The 24,371-nt window shown below is 39.1% G+C and overlaps 1 protein-coding gene across 1 annotated transcript; it reads right to left on the bottom strand.

Annotated features, from left to right (window-relative positions):
* Nucleotides 1-15,676: 15,676 nt before the first annotated feature.
* Nucleotides 15,677-18,638, bottom strand: LOC147437606 (myelin-associated oligodendrocyte basic protein). The gene is made up of 6 exons (XM_086487120.1): nucleotides 17,656-18,638; nucleotides 16,913-17,015; nucleotides 16,767-16,822; nucleotides 16,404-16,565; nucleotides 16,203-16,316; nucleotides 15,677-16,118 (listed from the first exon to the last, which is right to left on the bottom strand). Exons 1-6 carry the CDS (start codon nucleotides 18,400-18,402, stop codon nucleotides 16,026-16,028), a joined length of 1,275 nt encoding a protein of 424 aa, XP_086343246.1. The 5' UTR covers nucleotides 18,403-18,638; the 3' UTR covers nucleotides 15,677-16,025.
* Nucleotides 18,639-24,371: the final 5,733 nt, after the last annotated feature.

Genomic DNA, 24,371 nt, shown 5'->3' with positions numbered 1-24,371 from the left:
TAGATTTTTAGCAGAGTGCTGGAGCAAATGGTCTTTTCCAGAACCATGATAGAATCCAAAGATCTTTGTTCATTAGCCCTTCTTTAGACAACCTCGTGCCCAATGGTCACCTCCACATTCATATCATGGACCTTCTCATTGGGCAGATGGTGGTGCTTACATTTATATTTATATACACATTTATCTGTCATGTGTATGTTGAGAGGTGCATCTCCAAATCTTTGATACCACTACTACTAGCAAAAAGTGAGGCATGTCTACAAAATATATAAAATAACATGCTATGAGCAATGAAATTAATAAATTTTCATACCTCATGAACCGCCATACACACAATCGGGAACTGATCGTTATAGAGAATGTAAGAGAGTAAGAAAGTGCATGCAAGTGCACAGCCTAGAGTGGATTGATACACAAGCACAATAAGAGAGGAGAGGTGACATAGAGCAGGACGCATACATTGGGTGCAATATCCCCCATGCAAGAGAGAGCATTTTCCTCTTGCACGTAGTTATTTGTAGATTGTTTAATGCTCAAAAATGATTACAAATTGTCCACTCGAACATAAATTGACCATTTTTCATAAACATCACTTTTATGATAGAATATCCATGATTGCTATCATATTTTATCATCTATAAAATCTATAAATTGTTCATGCTTTTCCATTTGTCATTTGCGATAATTAATTGTTAATGCATCATAAATAAATCCCATTACAATCCATAATTATGAATGCAATCCTTTGAAACAGAAGGATGCTGTCTTCTATACATTTCCAAAGTTCTTAGTGCTATTTGAAAATAAGGTAGGCAAGAAGCTCAAGAACTTCAAAACTAATAATGGCGGGAAGTATATCTCCAAATATTTTTTAAACTTTTGTGTTGAGAGAGGGATTATGCACCATTTTACTACATCTTACACACTTGCTCATAATGAGTTTCTAACATGATGAATTTCACAATTCAAGAAAGAGCCACATCAATGCTTTCTATAGAAAATTTGACTAAAGATTTATGGACACAAGCCATTTTGGTGGTAGTGCACATCATTAATTTATCACTTAGTATGTCAATGAATAACTAGATTCCAAAGGATTTGTGGTCCAAAAAGAAGCCACACTATGCACATTTATGTGTCTTTGAATCTGAGTCATATGCACACGTGCCAAAGGAGCTTCAAAAGAAGCTAGACCCAAAGTTACACAAGTGTATTTTTCTTAATTATGGTGTAGATGGAGGAATGGGATATCATCTTGGCACCCAGAGTCTCAAAAAATCATTCGTGTTTCACACACTATCTTCAACAAATCAAAGTTGCATAAGAAGCCTATCAAAGAGGTTGAATATAGAAAGGTCACATTCAAAGATATTTCCTTAGATTCATTGAAAATTCAAAAAACTAGTGATGCACCTTCTAGTAGCAGCACTATAAACAATAGGGCAAAGAGCAGTAGTCAATTGTTGAGATGATCTAGTAGATTCTCATATCCACCTGAGCGATTTCATCCCACAATTGGACTATTTCATGTTGAGTGACTACAATTAGTCATCTTATTACAAAGAAGCAATGCAGATAGAGGATAAAGTTAGTGGGAGCAAGCCATGCAATCAGTGTTGTATAACTTGATTGTTAATAATGAGAGATGGGACTTGATTGATTTTCTAGAAGGCAAGAGAATACGTTTACATCTGTCGAGAATCATAAGCCTAAGTACAAATCTATATTGGCTAGTAGCAGGTTCAATCAGCAACAAGAAGTTGAATTTGATAAAATCTTCTTGCCCGTGGTTAAGATGACTACACTGTGTACAGTGCTTGGACTATTAGCCAGTGAGGACATGGAGCTTGTTCAAATGGATGTGAAGGCTACCTTTCTTCATAGGGATCTTGAGGAGGATGTTTACATAAAGCAACCTAAAGGTTTTGAGCAACCTAGCCAATAGGATCTTGTATGTAAACTCAAGAGAGAATTTTATAGCTTAAAGCAGGGTTCAAGGCAATGGCATCAAAAGTTTGTGCTAGAGTTAGGGATGCAAGAATGCACACGCTACTTGGAGATGGAGAAGAAGCTCAAGGCACATGAAATCACACTGTATTACTAAGTGTGCAAATACAAGACATCCTTATAGTGATGGGCGTATATACAAAGCATGGGAGGAAAAAACCACCTTATGAGGGGAAAAAGATCCTCAACAGTCCTAAGTGTGTTCACATGCATCATACCATATATATATGGCATCAAATCCCCCCTGGGAGTGATGTAATGAATGGGAGTTGGCACGTAGAATATGGGGATGTGCTATACCCTATGGACATTATCTAACCACAAAGGGAAGCAATCCCAATCATTGTGAAATTATTTGAAGTTCTCATATGAGACAATGCCTTTGTGAACAAATCTAAAAGGTTGTCCCATGTTGGCACATAAGTGGATCTCTCTACTTGGGAATCTCTCCTTGTCATAGCGACCAGTGCAATCCGAGTCAAAAAACTCATCTTAATCTCATGGAAATGATCACCCCTTGGGATAAAAGAACCCAAGATGTATAATGCCACTTAAATAGTAAAATATCCTCTTAACTTCCTACCAATGCTAGACCCTAGGCTATACATAAATCTGCTCAGTTGTGATTGCAAACTGAATATCCACTCTTGTAATGCATAGAAAAATGAGGCAACCAACAATTCTTTTGGTAGAGCACAACATATATAGGATCTCTAGCTTCATGTAGACTTAACTTCAAACTTGTCTCTATAGAAATGGCAATTGGTTTGGAAAGTCCAAATCTACAAAGTTTGCACAGACTTTGCATGATATACTTTATGTAAAACAACCCAAGATGTAGAGTGCCACTCAATTAGCAAAATATTCTCTTAACTACTTGCCAATGCTTAGACCCTGAGCTATGTATAAATGTGCTCACTTGTGAGATAGAAAAGTAAATATCTGGTCTTGTAATGCATACATAAATGAGGCAACCAATAGTTTTCTAGTAGACTGTAACATCCATAGGATCTCCAATATCATGTAGACTTAACTTCAAACCTATCTCCATAGGAGTGACCATTGGTTTGCAATCTTCAAGTCCAAATCTGCTTAGCAAAGCTCACACATACTACACAAAGATGCATCCAATTTAGTATTATGCAAAATATGCACTAGCCATTTTGGCATAACTCTCGCTTTCTCATTTTCTTCCCTATCCTCATCAAGTGTATCATTTACATCTGCACTAGCAATAGGTTGATATGTGGCATCATGTGAAACCTACATAGTCTGAATATTTGTCGCATTTGGACTTCCATTTGTATTCCCACCATTAAAAAGAGGCAATAAGGTATCTAAAATGTTTTGTGAGCTTCTATCTATCTCTTTAGTGCATGAAAACAAGGGTTTAACTGCATCTTCCACAAAAACAACATCTCAAGAAGAAAACATTTTGATTGTGGATGATATAACATGCAACCCTTGCTTTCAGCACTGTAACCTGCAAAGATACATTTGATAGCCTTATCGTCTAATTTCATGCATTATTGTTGTGGCACTAGAGCATAAGCCAAGCAACCAAAAATATGCAAGTGACCAATAGAGGCTTCTTATCATGCCATGGCTCATATGGATTCAAAGACTACAAAGCTTTGGTGGGGGACCTATTAAGTATGTAAACAACACACATGACAAAATCAATCCAAAAAGCATGTGGCAAGCCTTGACTTTGACCATACATCATGCCATCTCTATAAGTGATCTATTTTTTCCTTGCACCAACACCATTTTGTTGAGGTGTATAAAGCATTGTATATTGGTGTTTTATCCCATGACCATCCAATAATGCATCAAATTCGTTTGACATAAACTCCCCCCAATGATCGAAACACAAGGTGCCCACGATACATGCGGATACATTTTCTACCAATAGCAAAAACAGTTTGAAGCACATAAATACTTTGAACTTAGCCTTAAGCACATATACCCATGTATGCTGTGAGTAATCATCAATGAAAGTCACAAAGTACACATTGTTACTGAAAGAAGGAGTGTGCATCAAGCTGCAAACATCACTATAAACAAGCTAAAACTTGCAAGTAGCCCACACTCAACTATCTTTTGAAAGCTTACAATGATGCATCTATACCAAAAATATAGCCTTTACAAACATGCGTAGATGGTGCTTCCAAAGGGGGCAATGAGGCAAATTGTAAATACATCAACTAGAAAAATTCACGTGTCCAAAATGTGCATGCCATAGTTTTGCATCTGGGATAGCTTTAGAATCTATAACTACATTTGCAAAGTTTTTCATACACTTGTTATAAGAATTGAGCTTGTATAGCCTACGGGATAAGGTATCTGATGCCATAATAGTATCACCTAAAGTATGGTCGTGAATAGTGTATTCGTTATCCACAAAATTTACAACAAGACAAAATCTTGCTAGTGCAAAAATAGACAGCAGATTCTTATTTATTCTGGGCACAAAAAGAACATCCAAAAGTGTGAAGATACTGCTATTAACTACAGTGAATACAATCTTTTTGAGTCCTTGAATTAGATAAGAGGCATTGTTAGCACAAGTGACAATATTTCCATTGGGAGGTTCATCAAGAGAAATGAACAAGTCACGATGAGATGTAATGTGCTTTGTAGTACCACTGTCAAAATATCATAAATGTGAATTTGCAGCCTCAGTCACGCATGCGCACTAAAAGCCTAATCTGCATCAACGATAGAATTTATGAGTTCTATAATGGCTGAATCTGGAAGAAGATACACTTTATTTCATGCGTGTGTCTTTAGCTTTTAGCTTAGGACATTAGTTTATTAAATGATCAATGGCTTTGTAATAGTTGCAACACAATGTTTTCTTTCTTTTCTTAGCAGGTTTACTAGGTGCATTGCTATTATGGGAGGCATTTGTTGCAAACGGTTTTCTTCTTGAAGAACGAACATTGAAAGTAGCAACATTGTTATTGCTACATCTTCTTTGTGGAGCAACAAAAGCCTAATCAACACTATGTTGCTAAGCCATGTTTTTCCTTGGCGTAGCCTCTTGACACAAAAATAACCATCCCATCAAACTTAATAGTATTATCATTGTCCTATGCAACAAGTCTCAAAGTTGAAACAAAATTTTGATACAAATTTGGTAATGCATCTAGTTTGCAAAAGTGAATGGTCAGAAATGAATCCACGTCTAGCAATAATTGCTCATTGATATCATTAATTTTGGCAAGAAAAATGTCCATTTCATCTTCCTCGTGCATGATCTTTAACTCTAGTTTTTTGGATATATATGTTATTTTTGCCTCATTATGACCTCCATACAATCCAGATAGAATGTTTCAAGAAAACTTTGTCGTTTTTTGTTGTTTAGTAATGATGTGCTTGATAGATAGTGCAATCAATGCATGCGCATGCGTATCTCTACTATTCTAACAAGCTTGTTCAATTGTAGGTAAGACAACATGAGCAGTAGAAGTAGAACTCCTAGAACCTACAACTTCCTCCAGAAAACCTGGGCATACATCAAAAACATTAACAATGTTCTATAGACCCTTAGAAACAAGTACATGCCACATCATGTAAGCAAACAATGGATATTTGTCTACGTCTAGTTTGTCATCGGTAGATATTTTGAAAACGTTATTGCTCTTAGCTATAGTAAAAGATTGGGCCTAATGTAGAAAATGCCCAAACTGAGTAGAAGGAAATTGTTCATGCTATATAGCAAAAACCAGAGTAGAATATCAAAGACCTGCTATGCAAAAAAATTACATGTGAAAAAAATCTGCACAAAAGGACAATATTGCTTGTACACTCCTTGTACAGTACTTGCAATAGAGGAAATGAAGGACAAAATGAGCTTGAATTAAAATCCTAAGCACATTGAGCTCTACAAGCCTACCCAAAGTATTCACCGACATGCTGACGCTAACCAAACTTTACCCAAATCTAAAAAGTGAACACAAATTCACAAAAGTTTGAGACAAGAGAGGGTGTTGGCGATGTCGGCAATGGTGCCCAAGGGGATGAAACCTGCTCTGATACCAATTATTTGAGTTAGGATTTCAAGAATGCGCACACAGCTTGGAGATGGAGAACAATCTCAAGAGATATAAGATAAAATAGCCCTAGATGGATATATATGCAAAGCACATGGATTAAAAAAACTCCTAATGAGGAAAAAAAGTGCCTTGATGGTCCAAATTATGTTTATACACATCATTACCATTATATGGCAACAAGTTGATCCCTTTATGAGGCCCTAGAGGGTGAAAGGAGTGAGCAGGATCATTGCTTGCTGTATACATGAAAACTTAGTGATGGTTTGCTGCTCATTCCCATATTATATGTAGATGACATGCTAATTGTAGGAAAGTTCACGGAAAAGATGTTCAAACTGAAGCAAATGTTAACCAGATTTGGGAGAATCAAATCACTTTCTTGGTATGCTTATCAAGAGACAAGAAAAAAAGTATTCTGGAGTTCTCTCTCATGAGTTTTATCTTTCAAGGGAGTTCACTCTATGTAATACTACTATATCGTATGCATTCAAGGTTTTTTTTTAACCCCTAATTTGTGAATGTGATTTTTTTGGAAAATTTTGAGAACTCTTTTTTCTTAAAAGTTGTAATTTTTTATGGGAAACGTGAAAGAAAATCCCTTCTATTTTGCTATAAATTTAGCTACATATTTACATAGCATTTATGAAGACTTGACAAATAATATTAGAGAGGCGCAATAGATGTATAAGACGAACATTTACAAACGTTGAATGCAACATCCACCATACAAGAAGAATTGACAAAGAATATGTAGAGGCTCAACAAATGTATAAAACCAACATAGACAAACACCAAATGCAACATCCACCATATAAGAAGAATGGACAAAGAATATCAGAGAGGCTCATTAGAGGTATAAAAATGACATACACAAACAATGAATGCAACATCCACCATACCAGAATGGGGATCAAGTATGGCTTCTCCACCACAATCTACATTCATCTTGCCCTTTCCAAAATTGAATTATCAAAGACTTGGACCACTCAAGATAATTGGCCAAGTGAATTGAGTCACATATCGTCTCTAGTTACCATAGTTTACAAAGATTAATCCAATCTTTCATGTTTCAGTGTTGGATCCTTATCATCAATCCATTTTGGGAGATGCTCATAGCCACCACCACCCATCGATATTGATAATCATGAAGGATATGAATTCAAGAAAATACTTGATTCCAGAATTTCTCGTCAAAGACTTCAAGACCTTGTACATTGAAGATGTTATGGTGCAAGTGAATGAACATGGAAGCCTAAATCTAACCTCCATCGAGCAACGACCAAAGTTCGTGAACTTCATTAAAAATATCCATCAAATCATGCCCCTACATCAAGAGGTACAACCACTCCTCATGGAACTCGTCGCTAGAGGAGGGGGTATGAGCTCTTAGAAGAGTTCTAGAAACTTGAAGAAGAATCCAGAAGGTTCTATAACATCTAGAGTAATTTGGAAGATTTTGAAACATTCTAGAAACATTTAGAATCTAGAAGGTTCTAGAAACATCTAGAAGGATCCAAAAAAATTAAGAAGCATCTAAAAGGATTGGGTTATAAAAGGTTGTAAAAGTGTGAAGAAGAATTTAGAAGGTCCAAGAAGCATTCGAAAGAGTCTAAAAGGTTCTAGAAGAACTAGAAGGTTCTTAAAGGAAGAGAGTTCTTAACCTTCCTAGACTCCATTATAAATAGAGGTCTTGGGCTACAAGCCCCTACCAGTTGTGAGGCTCCTCCAAGGTAAGTCCTCTTCTAGTTTTAATCTTGTTATCTACCCATGTTCTTATGATGAAGCCTTGTCTTGTGAGTCAAGATTTTTAATCAAGGTTGTTAATCAAGCATTAATTCTTCCAATCAAGATTAATTTTATAATCAACTCTCAATTTCTTGTTGACTGTGAGCGCCTCCTCTCACTCTGTTCCAACTTGAGACATGCTCATGGAAATAATCTCTTCTTAGTCATACCTAGGATAAAAGTCTAAAATAAAGTGATAACAATCAAGTTTTGGTTCTTATTAGTGAAATTGAACCATATGAGGATAAGTTATCTCCTTCTCAAGAATTTTTTTGGATAAAGTATATATTTATATTTTTTTCTAAAGACATCTTCCTCTAGGATAAAGGAGATACCAAAGAGTTACTATGAGGTAGTGCACCACCTTGTAGAGTACCATATTGCCAAAATCAAGCAAACCAATAAGAAAAGAAAACCTAGGGAATTTAAAGAAGAAATCTTGTTATGTTACGTATTGAAAAGCGACATTTTATAGAGAGAAACCCGATAGTCAAGTTAGCACCAAGTTATTGTCCTTTTAGAGTAATTTAATGGAATAATGCTAAGTATTTCCTATGAACTATTTTCGACCCTAGAAACATTCACAACACATATAACCCTATTCTTATTCATCCATTTCAAGGCCCTTTGCCTGCACTTCCTACCATTCACACAATCTGCCACTTTTAAACAAAAACTCTGAAATCCTTGTTTATAAAGCTATTATATATTATCAAGGCATTTTCATCGAAAGTGGCATGTTCCATTGTCAGTACTTACTCAAGAATAAGAATCATGTCTTAAAAGTGCTACGTGAATATCAAAGAGGTTTTTTGCTCTGACCTTAATGTCATGAAAGCATATCAAAGATCTAGAAACTAAAGCTTCACCTGGGACTTGTCCTTTAATTGATTTACAGTGGTATTTATACATAAGATTTATTCTTTAATAGTTCACTTATTCATTATTAAATACTAAGGTTCGTCATCCGCCTAATATTATGTGGTATTTATAGTTAAGGTTTGTCCTTTGATAGCTACTTAGTACAAGTTAAGTGTGACATTTTACTAAGGTTTTCCCTTTAAACAATGTAGCAATTGATTAATTTCACATCGTTTGCTTGTCTTTACCTTTGTGGTGTTTTCTTTTATGGATATTACCATGAACAGTGAGTAGGAGGTACCAACTGGGGGAAATTCTAAAAACCTTTCATTAGGAGAGAATATGCGCGCGTGAGAGAAGATCAAGCAAGGGAGAAAAGGAAAGAGGAGGGTTGGTTGTGTGTGTGTGTGTAGAGCTGTTTTTACTTAAATAATAAGACATAATTGAACTTGAACATTCAAAAGACAGCTGGCTTTAGAGAAAAAGCAATAATAAGTACAAAAACAACTCACTCTTAGAATTATTGTTGTACAAAGCTTATGAGAATGAAGACTCATTCCAGTATAAACTGATATCAAAAGTACTTCCCCAGCAGTAGGAGTTAGTGTAATCATGTACAGTAAGCCAAAAAATTCCAAGAAAATATAGAATCCTTACCTGCATCCATCCAAACAAGACAACACATATCTTAGCCTTGGATGTGTTTAACAAGTATCAATGACCTATATCAATTGTTATCCATGTCCAACTTACAACTTTTTAACTTAAAACCAATGTCCAAAGTTTTTCTGGTTGTTCCAGATTAGTTTGTAAGAAAGTTTTTTTAAGCTTGGTTCTTATTTGTTTAGTTGATCTCAAAAACTATAATCACGCAGTTATCAACTTTTATTTACTCTAAGAAAATGGATTTTGCCACATTAGTAAGGGATTAACATATTTTTAAAGTAAAAATATTATAGTTGTCTCTTATCAATCCAAACATCTAGTTGGCAAAAAAGTTTTAGCCAATTCAACCATGTTTATCTACCTCAAAAATACAAGTTCTCTTGGGCCAACTTGAATCATTTTCTTATTTTAATATGTCAAAACTTATACAATCCTTTCTTTAAGTGTATTGTAACATCCTTTTGATCGAGGTACCAAACTCTCTCAAAGAAAACACCAGCTCAGTTCATCTCTTTCAAAGTTAAAAATGTACAAGAGTTTTTTCAAAAAAAAACCAAAAGCTTATCCAATAATTTTTGTGAATCTTCTAGCAGTTTTTGCTACATGAGACAGAAAACAAGTTTCTCGGCAAACATTATTGTCCAAGTGGTCACAAACCTTTATACCATGCAATACTTTGTTAGATACATATTTTGGAGAAAAACCATTAGTTCTTTAGGAGGTCTTACTAAATACCCGGTATTAAGGCAATGTTCAAGATTGTCAGAGTCCAAACAAAAATGAAGAGTATCATACTCAAGTATAGGTAGGTTATTACAGACGCAAGTAATGAACCCAACCAAATTGTCAGAACCCCGTACCAAGTTGCTTCCCCATCTCAGCGCCTTCTAACACCAAGAATCAGCCAATACTTTTTATAAATTAGACATAATCAACCATACCAAGTGTTTACCAGTCAACCTTTTAATGCCATTCGCTGTCAAACTTAGCCACCCCCACATTGGGCCTTACCAAGCTAAGCAGAAGAGTTTACATACCTGTAAGAAAAGGTGCTTTCATCACCTTTAGACCTACACTTGCAAAGGAGAGATAACCATAATACCAAGAGCAATATTCAGTAACCGACTTGTGTGGGTTGTGCTACAAGCTCCATAACGATACAACAGAGAATGGAACACACAGTCCTCTCTTTCAGTTTACGCAAATCAAACACACACAAGGCTAAGTGAGAGGCGAAATGCACCCTCACCTCTTTAAATAGAAGAAGGTTGATCACGAGTAATCATGGCGTTTAGAAATCAGTATCCCCCATCATTCCAAGCTTTGAGTAGGCCCCGGGGGATTGACCATGGAAAACTTATCGCGCTATGTAAGTGCAAGGGAAGGGTTTTTTTTTTACAAGTTACATAAGCGTGTTTAGGGGCAAGCCCCCAATAATTTTCCTCTCAAGCTTAAAAATAAGGGAGGGGGGGTGTCATAATAATTAATATCTAATTCTCCTAAATGATTTTCTCATGTTAAACTGATCATTTAATATGGGGAAGTGCAAGGGGAGAAAAAGCTAGAATATTGGTTAAGCTAGCAGACCGGCCACAGTAGGGAACCAAAGGAGGGAAAATAGGGATCCAAAGGGGGGGCCATCTGAAAAAGAGCCATGTGCAACAATGGGCTAAAAAGACCCTAAGGTTCAACCCATTAAGACTTCCAAAATGCTAAGGTTCCAAAATTCAAAGGTTGTGTCCAAAGGGTTAAAGCTTAGGATAAATTGGGTGGTTTGTGTACTCTCCAAAGTCAACACACATCCCTACACATGACGGGGCGAGCCCTAAAGGTAGGGGGATGAGAGAGAAAGACTAAAAACTTACACACACACACACACACACACACACACACACACACACACACACAAGCTCCCATTTGAACACAAAGGGCATAAAGGACACATGTCAGATGCCTAAGCTAGTTGCTCCCAAAGTGTGCTCAATTCCTATTGGATGACCCTTGAAGTGGACCAATGAGAATTAGGCTAGAGTAAATTTAGTCTAATTAATTTTAAAACACTTAATAAAAAGAACCAATGAAAATTAAGTCTCCTGGATGATAATTGGACAGCCCGTGAAGGGGTCCAATAGGAATTGAGCAGCCCAATGGGCTACTTAATTCCTATTGGCCAGAATGGGGAAAGGTCCAATGGGGATTTAATTCATTTAAATCAATTAAGTTTAATTGATAAAGCTCTCTCGTAAAAAGGAACGAGGGACACATGTCAGAAGGCTCTTCAATATACCCCTATTTTCCTATTGGCTAAGCTTGGCATTGTCCAATGGGGAGCCTGCAAGAGCAAATAGCAAGAGGACTCGCCCAAGAGAGAGAGGGGGCTGATTTTTGCAAGGCATTATCACACACACTCTCTCACACAGTCTATGTGAGAAGAAAAGAAGACTATCTCTTCCCAAGCTTTAATGGAGAGCTCATCACCTACTCCAAGCTTGTGAGATAGAAGCCTACATTGACATACTCTTGGCATGTGGATGAAAATCCAACCAAGAGCCAAGCTTCAATGCATGCTCATCTCCTCTACCAAGCCAATTACTAAGCTAAGCTATGCTAATATGAGTGATTATGTGAGGAGATGTACATCTTTCTCGTAAGATACTCCTTCTTCCTCTCAATCTACTCTCATACTCTGCTAGCTCTCACCATCTTCGAAGGTGTGTGAGGTCTTGGGTCTGAGAACGGGGATAATTGATGTTGTGTTTGCTAAGTGTTTTGCTTAGTGCATGAAGCTTTCATCTTCATTGCACTAGCTAGTCTTGAAGGAACACAAAGAATTGTATTGTACAATGTCTCTCTTGATAGGAGAAACCATAATACAAAGCCTTTTGGAGGGGGGACCGGCTCCATGCAAATCCGGTCCTCAACTGTTGTCAATAGCTTAATTTCTCTCTCTTTTGAAAGTATTGTTGATGCTATCTAACTAGGTGTTATGCTTTTTGTTGCTCTCTCCACCCAAGCACTCTTGTAATTCTCATTAGGAATCTATTCTAATGACATGCCCACTATGTTCATGCTAATTTTCGCTACACATAAGTTTTTAGGCCATTAAATGTTAAAGGGGGTATCATATTTAAGGGGAGGGGGACCTGACCCGGGTTGATTTCTTGTAACGATTAGTCATCAGTGTGCACTAGAACTTGTATATATTTTGGGGAAGACTTTTATCAGGTCAGCCATTAAATTTTGCATCAAGTCGGTCATAGATAAGGGCTGATTTGAAGCAGATCAAGGGTTGATTTACACCAGCTTTGGATGGGTCAGAATTGGATGAGTAGCTAGAGTGCAAGCTAATCGGGCACATAGTTTGAAAGTCAAACTAAGAAACATTGAGGGTACATCTAGTTATCAATAGAAGTGGTTCCTTAAGTACATTGTCAGTCACTATGCTACACACTCTTTGACTAATTTTACTTAGTTAGATCATGTGAGACCTATTTTTTATATGTAAGATAGAGGTATATTTATTTTCTTTATTGATTTTTGTATAAGCGTAGAAAAGGGGAGTCATATTCCCTAATATGAGTCATATATAGGAATTTTATTAAAGTTGTCCACTCGCAAGTAGTGTCCCGTTTTGTATTAGACTAAATCCCCCGAGGAGTAGGGAAGGTGCCACTTTTACTAGGGAAACAAAAGCAGGCACCTCTGATGAGGCTAGGTTCTAGAGAACAGAGTTACCTATGCGCCATTAGCATGCAGGGAAGAGAGAGTGTGTGTGGCACAGCTGTAGAGTGTGAGGCAAGCCTCATTAATTGCTACCAAATTAACTGCCTACGTTTTTGTTTTACTATTATTAACTCCTTAGGGGTACCATCCCATGGTGGATATTATTCCAATGTAACCCAGAAAATAGGCACTATTTTTATAACAATAGATGTTTAGCTACAGCATAAGTGAAAATTTATAGAAAAAGTGAAAACAGTATGGAGGTGTTTTTTATAGAGAAAGATAATATGTGAGAAAAACCTAGGGTGTGATTTAGAACATAGTTGTTAGGTAATATATAGAGAAATAAGTACTTATGTGTGTGTGTGTGTGTGTGTGTGTGTGTGTGTGTGTGTGTGTGGGCCGGGGGAGGGGGGGGAGGGCATAAGTGTCGCAAGAGAAAGGGAGGGCCAAGAAGGTTAGTTTTTTAAATTCAATGTGCAAGGGTATCAGCATGTGAGCGCATTTTCCTTGTGGTCTATAGCAACTTGGATCGGCCTCTACTGCACACGCGTGTTCAAAACCTTTATGCCTTTTTAAGGGGTTAGTGTAGCAGGGTAGGGGTTTCGAGACTGGATTTGGAAGGAATCTTGTAACGAATGAATAAAATAGATGCAAGCTACTAGGTAGTATATATTAGAAAACAATGAGAAGTTGAACTGATTACTCTAATTGATTTAGGTTCTATTGTATTTAGATATGCCTCTTTCCCATGTATATTTTGATGGACATGCACTCCTTTCTTATTTCTACAATTGAGGACAACTTTTTCTCCATCAAGGATTGGTATTAGGTTCTTACAAAGCCAACGAAGGGCTAAGAAATTCCATCAAAGCAACTATTCAAAAGTTCAAAATTTTGGCTCTTTCTATCAAATCTTCATTCATACTCTTTCATCTTCTTTAGAGTGCTTATTTATTTACACATAATGTTTTCTCTTTATGTGATGTTGAATCTATTACCATATTAAGAGGTGGAGAGCAAACACTCAATCAATTAATTGAGAAGAATAGTTAATAGCCAATGTTGTGCTGGATGCACTGTCTGTTTTGTACTATTTTAGACGTTTCTTCATGTTTTGTGTTTACTTTCGTTAGAAAATGAATCATTTGTTAGTTTCATCTAAATGTTGTTGAGTGTATTTAGGAAAGATCAAAAAGCTCACAATTGTCTCCGCTGAGGTATCTTGGATATTTCAATTTTTTTAGCTTCTCCAAACATCTTTGCAACAAGTCTAGCTATTAAATTCCTTCTTAGTGAGACAATGCATGACTAGTTGAAAAGAAGCTTCAAGCTTGCAAAGTCTACAATCAATGGTACTTTGCAATATCGAAGTACCAAGCTATTAGATCCATCCTTCTTTCTAGAATCGCATTACTCAAGTGGCCTCTAGTGATCCATAGCTCCATTGCTGGTAATTCCAATTGTAAGCAATTGAGCTTTCATTCCTAAGCTCAAAGATGAATTGCATATGGCAACTTTCGTTTGTTACAATGCATAAGTCTTGATGCAATAACACGAGTGCTGTCTACAAATATTACCACATGTGGGACTCACTTTGAACTCACCTTCTTCACTAGACTCAGTACCTTACCAAGTACATGACTGAGAGGAGCAGTAATCCACAATTTAGTTGTTGATGATACAACTCTCTTCGCAATTGTCAAATGGATTCTCTTAACTAAAGGCTCAATTTTTTAACCACATTATCAAAGTTTCACACACATTTTCCTAGAGAGTGAAACTTCTTGCAAATATATAGCTCTTTGAATAAACTACCCAGGAAAAGCTTCATTCTGAATTTTTGCACGTCATTGGTATTTCAAGTGGATACAACTGGTCAAAATGGAAATTCTTCCTCCATGAAAGTGTTTCACGATTCTTCTTGTTTTTCGAAAGCTAAAAGGTCCTCCAATTCATCTTACCATGACAATGAGAGTAGAAATATTAGCAGAGGTAAAAGTTGGTCACTCCAAGCAGAGTGGGCAAAGCAATGAATGCACACAACTAATGAGAATGACATGCACATTACCTCAAAGAGTTCATCAGATAGTCTGCGTCGTGTCTCCTCATTCAAATAATTGCATTGAAGAGAACACACCTATTTTCATCCTTCCATCACTTACACATAAGGAAATCAAGCCACAGCCAACATGCTTAGTAGAGACCGAACAGCTCCTACGAATTCCTGCAATACTAAGGCCTAATGTAGGCCAACAATTTCCCACATCTTGTTGACATCACAAAAAAAAAAAAACGATCCAATTAGGTGTCAAACTTAAATAAGAAGACTCAGATACTCCTTAAATATCCTCAAAATGACCCTTCTCGACAGCTTCTTCATTGCAAAGACTGTAATACTATCAAGTTCCATGCAAAACAGGCACTACCAAGTTTAAACCAAAAGAGCTCCAAATATCCAAGAGACTTTGGTACATTGACAATCGATTGATGGGTCTACTACTAATCGGACAGCTTGAAACAAGGGAAAATCAAGTAATTCAAAGTACCAATCATTTGTAAGTCACAACGGCTGTTAAGAATCTTCCAATGATAACAAATTTAAGTAGTCAAGTAGACAACAGCTTACATATAATGTCCTTAATACACAATGGTGAAGGGATTAGCAGACGAATGGCCGCTTCGAGTCACTACATATACAATTCTATAAATGCCTAAAAGAGCGGGTGGTTACAAGTTTGCGAAGGAAAATCAAAAGGAAAACCCTCTACAGGGATATGACAGCATAATAACAAGTCGTCAATGTCATAAAATCACCTACCACTACATTGCAAACTCTAGCTGCATAATTAGGTTGCCTTATATTTCAGATATCCTCCTGTACATATTCTCATCGTTGAGCGAAAGAGCTGGGCCCTTGCCTCACAACGAACGCAAGAGCGGATAATCTCGCAGAAGCTCGCGCTCTGAAAGTGTGTCATTCTGATCTTGAGGAGTCCAGAGGACCTCAACAGCCTGTCAAAAGAGTAATGTGTAAATATAAAGCATTTTACTATGTGATGCGTGCGGTACACAAAGAGCCTTCATAAGAGAACACACCAGAACTTGATCCTTTGGAATAGAGCCGAGCTCCCTTAATGCTTCTTTCAAATCAGCATTGCTATTTATTGCTGGAAGCTTGAACGCCCCTTCTGCAGCAACCAAAACAGTCACCTGCAAGTGCATGTAACAAGAAAGTTGACCGGTGCTCCCATATCAACGTGATGCACTATTTGAGAGAAGCACTGTCAGATCACTTACCACAATGTATTCATTGTTGAAACCAGACTTGGGCTTTGATGGCCCCCGCCTGAAGATATTATTGACGTTCACAATGGTCTCCTCATCAAACTTGGCTCTCTCTTCCAATGACAGCTCATTGAAGAGTTTCTCACCAGCCTCAGAGTCTCTTTTCAAGTCAGCCTGCAAAATCAGCAATTTAGTCATTGGAGCGGCTTGACCAGGCAGGCAATGCTGACAAGGCTAACATATTTGCGCATAATGTTCCTTCTTGAACAACAAGGAATCGCATGGCGCGACACTGAAGGTGATTTGTACTTGTTTCCAAACCAGTGAGTGAGGATGTTGTACACAGAAACGAAGAAAAGGTAAAACTCAAATTACCGAAGAATAGCCTGAGATGCAGAAATCCGGATGACGCAATAGCGAAAGTACAGTTTCTGTAACAATGTACACTCGGTGAGGACATAAAATTCACCAGAGAGCACCAGTGAATGGAACCAATTCAAAGAGTTTACCCACGAACCGACCTGTCAAGATGTGATGAAGCCCAGTTGGGGTGGAGGTGTCTGCTCTCTCTGCTATCCTGTCTAAATCCTGTTGCAGAGACCGAGCCATTCCCAACAAACCAACCTGCATTCGCAGTAAACTTTGGTCATGATAAGAAGAGAATATCAGGCAAGACACAATTCCAAAACTCCAGAATTGGCCTAAATGGCCGATAGTTGCCGCACAGAGCTGTACAAAACAAAGCTGCATTCTCAATCAGCACATTCCCTAACACTATAGTAAGTGCCAGAATTGATGAAACTTAACTGCATGATATGGTAACAAGTATCAACAGTAAAGCACTATTTCAACCCTGTCCATAGACTTGGGGAAAGGAACAATGACCATGACCACAACCATCACCGTGGCCATGACCGTGGCCGGAGTGCCAATGCATGGAACTCATAACTCACAGCAAGATAGATATGAAACCAAGCTTGTAGTTTGGGACGCTAATTCACATACACATTCAATGGTGTCTTTCCAGCAATGTGCATGTAATTGAATTCAGCTAGACATGACACAACCTGGGGTAACTAATGCAAGGTTGACAAAGGAAAATGCAGAAGCATCTGTCATAAACCAGTAAGATTCTCCATTGACATCCTGAAACCAACCCTACTACCTTTAGCAATACACCCTGTTCAGATTCAAGTACAGCCCTCACCGAAGTAATGTCCGATCAAGCAGCATGACATACTCATGCACAGAGAGAAACACACACCTGAAGCTTGAGTACACTTGTCTTGCGAGTAGAAGTGAACAAGGTGGACTCTCTCCGATCAGTGAGGAAACCCGAGATGAAGAAGAATGCAAGAAACCCCAAAAGGAGCACAAGAAAACTGCTGCCACCTCCAATGCCAAAGCCATATGCAGGAGCGACATAGACACTCGGACCAAACCCACCTCCAAAGAAGGGGGAGGGTGCAGCATATGGGGCTGAGAAAGAGAAACCGGACCTTGGAACAGAATATGTTCTGCCTGCATAGCCCCCAGATGATCGGCTGCCACCCGAGGAAAATGCTCGGCCGCCCATCATCCCCCCTGATGCTGCCCATGCATCTGGAATCTGTGTGAGTAACAAGCCAACAACAAGGGCTACAACGGCAGGCTTCTTGACAATATCAAAGCATGCCAGAGCCGCCTCTGTAACCCTTTCCAGCACAGTTTTCTGCTGCTTTGCCTCCATGCACGGTTTCTCCTCCGCTGTTTCTGAGCCTCGCTCATGTGAGGACACTACATGTAGCATTCGAGGCCTTGCAAGAGGGGAGCTGAAAATGGCGCTTCTTCTGCATGAGTTCGCTGGTAAGAGGTTATTCCCGCAAAGAAGCCTGAAGTGTGCAACCCTGAGGGGATCCCATTGAAATTTGGAAGCTAGGCATTGGAGCTGGGAGGCTCGAAATTGAGCAGAGGCAGACGATCCGGAGCAAGAGGAGAGATAAATTCCCACAGGCGAAGCACAAAGTGCCATCAGAAATAGGGATATGTGCAGGCGCAGAGAGAGAGAGAGAGAGAGAGAGAGAGAGAGGAGCTAAATATGAACTGCGAAAGGGCGATTTGACCCACTTCTCTGAACACGTAGAGTGTGTTTGCTCCAATGAAGGATTTGGCTATGGCGGTCTAAACTCCAACCTGCAAACCCGACAGGTTTTGATCAATTGGAAACCTGGTACCCACAAATTCCACTTCAAGTTCTCAGCCACATAATTGAATGCCAATTTGCAGTTATCCACAATAATTTCGCATCAGACAACGATAGAAATATCTCCATATGTCCTAACCCCATTTGTTTCTCTTTCCTTTAAGATCAGTGGTCACAAGCCTCACAAAGAAAGTTAATTACGTTTTCCTAACGAGTCAAAAGGCGGACACATATGAAAAATCTACTATTTATGACAATACAACTATGTGAGGACACACAAGTTGTGGGTGGAACTTCAATGAACAGCTCTTACTTCTCTATTATGTGACAAGAGTAAGTGGGTTAGTAAAGGGTTAGTGGGTGGTCGACAAGACCGAGTAGTTGCATTGGCCCTTTAACTCCAACAGTCTCTGTAATGGAATTTGCCTTAATATGTGAGAGTAGAGGAATTTAATGAGAGTACTTTCAAGAAATGATTCTGTGAGCATAGCGAGTTGACATAATTGAAGATAGCAACATAATCATAGCAATTAGTTAACTTGGCATAGACAATACTTTTGCAAGAGAGAGAATTTAGAGAACATGACAACAGTTGAGGACCGGATTTATGTGGAGCCGGTCCCCCCTCCAATAGGCATCTGTATTATGATTTCTCCCATAAAGAGAGACTTGTTACAATACATTCTTTGTGTTTCTTGTGACCTAGGTGAAGCAATGAAGATGGAAAGCTTCATGCATCACCATCATAGCATAACCTAAACTTGAAGAAAGCTTTAACTATACCAAGCCTCAGTCCCAAGACCTCAAACACCTTCGAAGGTGGAGAGAGCTAGCAGGGAATGAGGGTAGGGAAGAGGAAGAAGAAACATTTCATACGAGAAAGAATTAGTTCCTCACTTATCATACTCTTGTTGCTAGCATACATAATAGCATAGTAATGAAGAAGAAATAGATGGCAAGCTCAAGCATTGAAGCATGGCTCTTGGATGGATTTGCACTCCATAGCCAAGAGTGTTGGTGTAGGCTCTCAACCTCTACTTGCTTGGAGAAGGAGAGGGAGCTCTTGCACTTTGCATAGTACACAATGAGAGTGTTTGTGAGTGTGTGTGGGTGAGTATACCCCATAAGCACCCCCCTAGTTTGCTTGGGTCGACCCCCCTTGTAGCTCATGCTTGAAGCTCATTGGACCCCTCCAGGCCTAGCCAATCACAAGCAGGAGCCATTACAAGCAACATGGGTAGCCTTGGGACAAGTGTCCCCCTTTCCCCTTTGAGAGAGAGGACTTGATAAATGCAAAATCAATTAGATAATTCAAGTAATTTATCATTGGACCCCTTTGAAGCCTAGCCAATATGCTTCAAGCAACACATGAAGGTAACATGGGTAGGGACCTGACATGTGTCCTTGCTGCCTCTTCAAGCTGGGGCTTCCCTTGTGAGTGTGAGTGTGAGTGTGAGTGTGTGTTCTCTCTCTCTAATCCCTAGGAAAAGGGCTCGCCCCCCCTCTTGTAGAGATGCTTTTGACTTTAGGAGCTCAAGCACCTTAGTCATCAAGCATGACAAAGCACTTGAAGTAGGGGGTGTTCCCACAAGCATCTCAGGCAAGCTTCTCAAGGCACCTCAAGCACCTTAATCATGCACCAAGTCAAGCACCTCAAGCATGGAGCCAGTCAAGCACCTCAAGCATCTTAATCAAGCACCTCAAGCATGACAAGCACCTCAAGCAGGACAAGCACCTCAAGCACGACGAGCACCTTGAGCTTGGGCCGGGTTCCCACCTCAAGCTCAGCCCTAGCTTACCTAAGGTCAAAGGAATTTTACACACATTATTGGAGGTCTTCAATGAAGCTAACCCTAAGGTCTTATGCTCCATTGGTTAGCCTTGCTCTTGATAGACCATCTCCCATTTGGGCCCCTTTACTATTGGCCCCGTGTTGAGATAGATCTATAAGCACATATCTATATCTTAACACTTGTTCCCGTTTATTCTCCCACATTAAGTGATCAATTTAATATGAGAAAATCATTTGGGTTGGTTAGATATTAGATTTTATGACAGTCTCCATTTAAAAACCAATGTGTCTTTAAGCAAGTTGCAGGCATATACATAAGCTATGTAGAATTTGGATCTCTACTCAATGCTCATAAGTACAAGACCATGTGAAAATTTCTCAGAGGATAGACCTTTGGTTAATATATCACTATGAATTGTCATCGATGTGAATCACAAGGCTCACCAAGCTTTATTTGTTTTTCTTTAAGCACGTCATGAATGGAAGTGATACCTCACACCAATGTGCATTGTTTTTGCAAGACTCACTGGATTTCGTGCTAGTTGGATAGCACATCATGAATGGAGTGATACCTCATGTCAATGTGCTTTGTTTTGCATGACACACTGGATTACATGCTAGTTGGATAGCAGACTATCACAACGTAAATTTGAAACCTGTGCATTGATGCTCAAATCTCCCACTAGATGAAGAGGCCATATATCATCTTTGTTGACGTGTAATGCCACAACATACTCTGCTTCTCTGGTAAACTAAGGTGTGCAAACTTGCAGACAAGATCGCCATGAAACTACATTGCCAGTGAATGTAAAGAACTTATCGTAGACCTTCTATTGTCTACATTCTCTGCATAATTTACATTCATGTTACTAAATAGACATGCATCTTTGTCTCCAAAGAAAATGCAAAATTTTTCCTCCCTTTCAAATATCTCATCCCTTCACTACCCCCAATGCATCTTGCCAGGATTCACCATAATCTGCTAACAACTCCCAGTATAAGTCCCAATCATGGCATACACCAAAGAACCAACTGCAAGAAATCTTGACTATCATAGCCTTTTTCTCATCATATTTGGAATAGACCTCTTGGATCAATTTTAGATATGGAGACAATTAGGTTGATAATGGCTTCCCCCACTCCATATTGAATGCTTTAGTACATGGGAGAGTACTCTTTCTATGAAAAGTAAAGAACTTTCTTTGATTTGTTTAGTATAATGCACATGTAAAGAATATGGTTTGCTTCACCCAAATCCTTCATGCCAAAGTTCTCATGCAACTTTGAATTCAATGCATCTACCTCAAGATTGCTCCCCTTAGTTATAAGCATATCATGCACATATAAAATCAAAATCAAAAGACTCCAATATGTAGCTTTCTTCATGTACAGGCAATGATCAATGTCACACCGCCTCCATAAAAGCATCAAACTCATGATACCATTCCCGTGGTGCCTGCTTTAAACCATAAAGGCTTCTCTTAAGCTTATACACGAACTTCTTTTTGCCATTGTCAACAAAACCCTCTAGGTGTTGCATGTGTATGTCTTCATGAACATCTCCATGTAAAACGTTGTTTTGACATTCATTTAGATCGAAATTGTGTCCTCTTTGGCAACCAAAGCAAGTATTGTCCATAATGTAGTCATCTTGGCACTTGGTGAAAAAACATTGTCAAAGTCTATGCTTTGCTTTTACTTGAAACCTTTGGCAACCAATGAATCCCTCTTTGATTCTTCTTCAAAGAATCCATTTCTGATTTCATAACACTCTCCCACTTAAGCTTAACATCCTGTGAAATAGTTTCACCATAGCAAGAGGGTTCACCACAATCGATCTGTTGGAATTAGGGTTGCAGAGAAACACACACAGCTTGGAGAAGACGAAGGAAGCTCAAGGCACACAATAGAGAGTGTGTTACTTAGTGTGCAATGGAAAGATAGATAGCCCTAGAGTGATGGGCGTATATACAATGCACGGGGGAAAAAACCTCCTAAAGAGGGAAAAAATGCCCCGGCGGTCCTAGTGTGTTCACACACATCACTACCACATGTATATGGTAACAAATCCCCCCTGGAGTGATGCGGTGAACGAGAGCTGGCACATGAGTAAAGGGAAGTGCCATGCCCTGAGGACAAGATCAGTCCACAAAGGGGAGTAAGCCCAAAGCTTTGCGGAAAGTTTCAAGCTTCTCACGAGACAATGCCTTTGTGAAAAGATCTGCAAGGTTGTCCTGTGTTGGCACATAAGCCAAGCTGATCTCTCCTGCTGAGAGCCTCTCCCTGACATAGTGGTAATGCACCTCAATGTGCTTTGTGCGAGCATGAAAAACTGGGTTCCTCGCAACTGCCAATGCGCTCTGACTGTCAGTGTAGATAGTGTTGGCAGTGCCCTGTCCAACACCCAAGTCAGCCATAAGGCGTCTGAGCCATACACACTTAACCGTAGCTATGAAGACTGCCCTGTACTCAGCCTCACAACTCGAAGTGGCCACAGTAGGTTGCTTCTTGCTCAACCATGATATACATGAACTGCCAAGCATGAAACAAAAACCACTTGTGGACACTCGCGTGTCAAAACAACCAGCCCAATCTGAGTCCGAAAAAGCATGTAAGTCTGGTGGCAATGATCCCCCCTTGGGATAAAACAAGCCAAGATGTAAAGTGCCACTAAGGTAGCGGAAAATCCTCTTGACAGCCTGCCAATGCTTAGACCCTGGGCTATGCATAAATCTGCTGACCTGCGAGACTGCAAACTGAATATCTGGCCTCGTGTTGCATACATAAATGAGGCAGCCAACAGCAGTTTGGTAAAGAGTGACATCAGCAGGATCGCCAGCATCATGTAGACTCAACTTCAAACCTGTTTCCATGCGAGTGGCAATAGGTTTGCAATCCTCAAGTCCAAACTTACATAGCAATGTCTCTATGTAACTTTTCTGACACAAGGCAATACCACCATCACACTGCTTAAACTGTATACCCAAGTAATGATGCAACAGCCCCAAATCTTTCATCTTGAAAGTAGCATTCAAATCAGCCTTAAATTCAGCAATATGTCTCTCATTTGGTCCAGTGATCAGCAAATCATCAACATAAAGAACCACAATGAGAAATACATCATCCTCACGCTTTACATACAATGTGCTTTCTGTTGGACTGTTACGAAAGCCTCGTTTAACCAAATGAGTGTCAGCTTTCTCATACCAAGCACGAGGAGATTGCTTCAACCCATACAAAGCCTTCTTACATTTGCACACTTTGTCCTCTTGTCCTTTTATGACAAAACCGCGAGGCTGCGTTACATAAACTTCCTCAAATATGTCACCATTCAAGAAAGCAGTAACAATGTCTGATTGATGTACATCCCAACCAAAATGAGCTGCCAATGCACATAGAAAACGCACAGTAGTCATACGACAAGTGGGAGCAAAAGTCTCTTCATAATCTATGCCTTTTTGTTGTGCATAACCCTTTGCAACAAGTCGAGCCTTATGGCGATCGATCTCACCATCCGGCTTGCGTTTCAACTTGTAAACCCACTTCGTACCAATGGCCTTTTTGCCAGGAGGCAAATCACATAAAGTCCATGTGTCATTCTCTATAAGTGCATCATATTCTGATTTCATGGCAGCAATCCAATTTTCTGAATTCTGTGCTTCATCAAAAGACAGAGGCTCCTCAACATCATGTAAACTAGACACAGCCAAAGCATAACAATCTGATGCATAAGATGCATGGCGAGAGCCTGAACGAGTACGACTAGATAAAGGTGCATCCAATTTACTGTCACGCAAAGTGTGCACCAGCCATTTTGGCATACCTCTAGCCTGCTCATTTTCAGCCCTTTCCTCATCAAGTACATCATGTACATCTGCATCAGTAATAGGCTGTTCTAAAACATTTTCAGAAACCCCCATAGGCTGTACATTTGCCTCATTGGAACTTACATTCGTATTTCCACCACTGAAAAGAGGTAACAAAGTGTCATAAATGTCCTGTGAGC

This window comes from Adiantum capillus-veneris, chromosome 17, assembly GCF_014529385.1.
Source record: "Adiantum capillus-veneris isolate H3 chromosome 17, ASM1452938v2, whole genome shotgun sequence".
NCBI classification, from domain to species: domain Eukaryota; kingdom Viridiplantae; phylum Streptophyta; class Polypodiopsida; order Polypodiales; family Pteridaceae; genus Adiantum; species Adiantum capillus-veneris.
Note: the sequence above shows the minus strand (reverse complement) of the source record. Positions and strands in the feature narration are given on the sequence as shown.